The sequence below is a fragment of the Gossypium hirsutum genome, chromosome A12 (assembly GCF_007990345.1).
Source record: "Gossypium hirsutum isolate 1008001.06 chromosome A12, Gossypium_hirsutum_v2.1, whole genome shotgun sequence".
NCBI classification, from domain to species: domain Eukaryota; kingdom Viridiplantae; phylum Streptophyta; class Magnoliopsida; order Malvales; family Malvaceae; genus Gossypium; species Gossypium hirsutum.
This window is the reverse complement of record NC_053435.1, coordinates 81,901,134-81,906,174: the sequence shown is the minus strand read 5'-3', so window position 1 is coordinate 81,906,174 and position 5,041 is coordinate 81,901,134. Positions and strand designations below refer to the sequence as shown.

Sequence of the window (5,041 nt, the reverse complement as noted above, 5' to 3'; positions counted from 1 at the left end):
TGTGAAGTGACTCTATTTGGTGTTCATCTTTTTCTGTAAACACTCTCCCTCTAAAAGTCTAGGCTTTTGTTTCTTCATATTTTCTTTCAATAAAATTCCCTTTTCCATTTTTATATTTATTTCTTTTTCCACCATTATCATGAGCCACTAAAACCTATCTAGCAGAAAGTTGTCAATATTCCCTAAAAAGAGTTCTTGAGGCCTAAAATCTGTACTTAGCCTTCTCGCCAAGTATTCATCATTTTTCCGCACTACGGGCTGACACTTCCATCCATGGCCCTTAAGAAGTAAGCTTTTCAGCATATGCAAAGGTGGCCGTTTTGTATGTTTTGGAAGGATTGCATAGTCGGTTCGTTAACTTACTACTTCAAAGGTTAGCGAGCCAAAGAAACGAAATGGCGTGGGATTCGCCATTGAGAAGAGTTGATCTAGCATAAATTACTGGCTAGAGTCAGGTTCCCTAAAAATCGTAAGTCTAATCTTTGGAGCTGGTGGTCTAAGGCATCCTCTTCCACTATAACTGGCTTACTTGAGTTGAGAATGGTCATTTAAAAGTCAAGGATCGAACCCAATGTGGAATGAGACAACTGGAGGCTGGAATCTACCAATAAGAATTTCTTTTCCTTCAACTCTCTTTATTATTTTTATTATTTTCGTAAACACAATTTCAGTCAACTTTAGATTCTGTTTTTTATTTTTTCCAAATCAAATTTTTAATTCTGTTATTTTTTTTATTTTTTTCTGTCACGCAGGTTTTCTTGGACACGATTCTGCCTAGGATTTCGAGAAACAAGCATTCATATAATCCAATCCTACTTCCCATTTACTGTTCTTTTTCATTATTTTACAGGGAATAGGATATTTTTCGTGCTCTCAACGATCACATCAAATTTTGGTGCTGTTTTTGGGGACCGGTAATGTACTAATCTTGTTTTTTTTGTTTCTTATGACCAGATCTGCTCCGGGAACTCTTACATTTGATTCGGAGATTGAAAAGACTGCAAGAGCAAATCGCAAGGAAACAAAGCTAAAGAAAAAGCAGTCAGCGGTGGTTGGGACTCAAAGTAATCCACCGCCAAGAATCAGAATCGACGACGAAGCAGAGTCTAGGGTTAACAAAAACCCTACTCAAACTTTTGAAGGCGAAAAATTAGAAGTCGATTCCCCAGAAGAAGTGCTTAACGCTAGTGTTAACGTAAACCCTAATTTAGCACCTCAACCTATGGTTCAGACAATTCGGCAATTGGCCAAAGCGCCGACAAAACAACCGCCACTATGCACACGTATCCTACTATGGATACTGATTTCGAGCTAAAATCAGGATTAATTCAACTACTGCCAACTTTTCGTGGGTTACAAAATGAAAACCTCCACAAGCATTTAAAAGAATTCCATATGGTTTGTTTGAGTATGAAACCTCAAGGGGTAACTGAGGATCAAATTAAATTGAGCGCTTTCCCTTTTTCCCTAGCAGATTCAGCTAGGGAATGGTTATTTTATTTACCTCCTAGATCCATTACAACTTGGGCTGATCTATCTCGCTTATTTCTTAACAGGTTTTTCCCTACATCACGAGCGGCTGAGTTAAGAAGGGAGATCGTGGGAATAAGGTAAAAAGAGGCAGAATCTCTGTACGACTATTGGGAATAATTTAAGAAGTTGTGTGCGAGTTGCCCAAAACATGGTATAACAGAGCAATCTCTCCTCCAACGCTTTTATGAAGGCCTGAAACCCATGGAGATGAATATGGTAGACGTCGCTAGTGGAAGAGCATTAGTCAACATGACTCCCTAACAAGCAAGAGACTTGATCTCCACAATGGTGGCAAATTCTCAGCAATTTTGAGCTAATCTTGAACCCCCTAGAAGGGTTCACCAGCTAAGTAATTCTACTTTTGAGGATAGACATGATAGACTTACTAATATTGTGAATTCTCTTGTTGCAGAAAAAGCAAAACCAGTTCGAGTATGCGGAATATGTGCTACACCTGAACATACGACTGATGCGTGCCGTAGTCTGTGTGACGATACTATGGCCCATTTAGATGTTGTGGGAAATTTTCCTAGGTCACCACAAAGTCGATACGACCCTTACGCCAATACCTACAACCCAGGATGGAGGGACCACCCTAACTTTAGTTATGGGGCTAATCCACGATATAACCACCCATACCAAAATCAGGTCCCACAAAAGCCACAAGATTCAGGTAATTCTCTAGAAATTTTGGTTAATAAATTAGCAGCTAATGTCCTTGATTTTCAACAGCAAACTCTTAATTTCCAAAAAAAACGAAGGCATCTATAAGAGAATTGACCATGTCAATTGAGAAATTAAGTTCTCAAGGGAAGCTACCGTCGCAAACAGAACCAAACCCGAGACAGAATGCAAAGGCAGTAATGTTGCGAAGTGGAAAGGTGCTGGAACTAATTCTTAGTAAGAATCTTGGCCAAGAAATCGCCCAAGAAACTCCAAAAAATGATGAACAGATCCGAGCGAAACCCCCACTGCCAAAAATCCAACCTTCATTTCCAGGACGACTAAACCAGTGTCGAAAAAGTAAGGAAGACAAAGAGATCTTAGAAACATTCAGAAATGTCGAGATCAACATACCACTGTTGGATGCCATCATACAGATTCCAAGGTATGCCAAATTCCTTAAAGAGCTTTACACCAACAAACAAAAGTTAACAGGCAATGAAAAGGTAAGTGTTGGTGAAAATGTTTCCGCAGTGCTACAGCGGAAAATACCGGTTAAATGCAAAGATAGGGGTATGTTCGCTATTCCATACAAAATTGGCCATTTAGGAATTAAAAAGGCTATATGCGATTTAGGGGCGTCCATAAATGTAATGCCTTATTCTATTTATGAATCACTTAATGCGGGTTTTTTGACGAAGACAAGTGTTATTATTCAATTGGCGGACAGGTCTATTGTGCATCCCGAAGGAGTCCTCGAGGACGTCTTGGTAAAAGTTAATAAACTTATTTTCCCTGCAGATTTCTACGTAATAAAGATGGAGGAGGACAACACTGCTGGATCTTTAGACCTCTTGTTGGGCCGACCCTTCTTTAGTACTGCTAGTACCAAGATCGATGTTCGAAGTGACACTCTTACGATGGAATTTGATGGGGAGATCGTGAAATTTAATGTTTACGATGCCATTAGCCATCCAAGCGAAATCTTGAGCGTAAACCGTGTCGACATAATTGACTCATCAGTAGAAAAAACTTTTGAGACATCTTATGAAGATAAATCTAAAATGATGTTTGGTGATTTTGAATCTGTTAATAAATTATTGGCTCCCATGAATACTAAACCTCTACCTTCTATTGTGCAGGCACCAGATCTAAAATTAAAACCACTTCCCAATCATCTCAAATTCACATTTTTGGAGAATGATGAGACCATTGCTGACTTAAAAGGGATCAACCCCTTGGAGGAAAATACGGAACCAAAGAAAGAGGCACAAGGACGATTAAACCCAAATGTAGTGGACATGTTAAAAAATGAGAATTTCCAAGCTCATAAGAACAAAAGAATTCAGCTGGAACAGCCCCAATACTAGTTGGGGCGTCAAGCTAGCGACGTTAAACAAGTGCTTATTGGGAGGCAACCCAATTTTTATTTTTATTTTTATTTTAGTTTATTTTATTTTTATTTATTTTTCTTATTATTTTCTTATTTATTGTTTTAGATATTAATAAAATTCTCTTCTTTTGTCTAGGTAAACCGAAGGAACAATAGGAAGAACTCATTACCATAATACACGAACGACAGCAACTACACGAGGAGTTCTTCTAAACTTTTCTTCTACCTATTTATTTATTTATTTCACATCGAAGACTATGTGTTTTAAGTATGGGGGAGACATTCCTCATTATTTCTGTCGTTTTAGATGCTGATTTGGTTGTTGCTGCCCATATATATATTTTTTTAAGAATATTTTGCCTCTTTTCATGACCAAGATTTTGACCAAGAATTGCCTACTGTTTGCCCCACAAGCATGATTCTTGCCTTATGAGGAAGTTATGATTTTTCCCTATAGTTGATGTCATTTCCACTGTTTTATTTTTATTAGGCTAAAAATAATTGTGATTAATGGAGTTAACTCTATCTTACTTTTCGTAAAATCGATCAAGTTTAATATAAAGTGAACACTTAAAATGATTGCATGCTTAATTTATGTTCATGGCTATTAGGTGATTATTGAAACTTGTTCTTGACACTTAAATTATTTTTCCTGAGTTCTCAAAATGTTAATTTCATTTAATTGTTAATAAATTTTTCCATGGTTATGGGTACAGCTTAGAACGTGACAGACTGAGTAACCGGGGTAGGGTGCTTAGGTTGTCATTCTACTTCGCGTCAAAAGATTGTGTGACGTGATAGTTAAAGCTCCACTAACCGGAATTAATTCTTAAGAATGCGTTGGGCTGAGTAATCGTGGTGGGGTGCTTGGCTGTCATCACTCTTCGCGTCAAAAGGTTCCACATGTTCTTAGGGAAAATAAAAATAAAAAGTATGTTGGGCTGAGTAACCGGGGTTTGGTGCTTGGCTATCATCACTCTTCGCGTCAAAAGGTTCAACATACATACATAAATAAATAAATAACAAAAAAGAAAAAAAATATATGTAAATAAATAAAATTTGGGACTAAGGAAGAAACAAAGAGGGTGTCTTGGTAAGTTTAGTAATTCACCTAATTTCTATGAAATAATTCAAATCGATTTTAATTTCTGTGTATTAATTGGAAAACTTTTTCTATTTTACTTAAAGCAAACTTAAGGTTCTCTTTATTTTTCATAGGGTTCTCTTTATTTTTCATATGCGTTTTAAACTAATTCTTATGAAACTTTGGAGTGGTATTTCTTTTATGGCAGAATCTAACTTTCACAGTAGATAGGAACCATACTTGAGGGCAAGCATGGGCTAAGTAGGGGGAATTTGATAATGCTCTAGAATAGCGTATTTTTATATATTAATCATGTGTTTATTCTGAGCTTGATCCTACTAATTTAAGCTATTTATGTCTTTTTATCG

General features: G+C 37.0%; 1 protein-coding gene across 1 annotated transcript; it reads left to right on the top strand.

Annotated features, from left to right (window-relative positions):
- Window positions 1-2,315: 2,315 nt before the first annotated feature.
- LOC107947750 (uncharacterized) lies at window positions 2,316-3,566 on the top strand. Its single transcript, XM_016882277.1, has one exon. The coding sequence runs from the start codon at window positions 2,316-2,318 to the stop codon at window positions 3,564-3,566; it is 1,251 nt and encodes a 416-aa protein (XP_016737766.1).
- Window positions 3,567-5,041: the final 1,475 nt, after the last annotated feature.

What these genes read in the sequence shown, in the direction of transcription:
- LOC107947750 (XM_016882277.1), top strand. Translation starts at nt 2,316, where the DNA reads ATGTCAATTGAGAAATTAAGTTCTCAAGGGAAGCTACCGTCGCAAACA.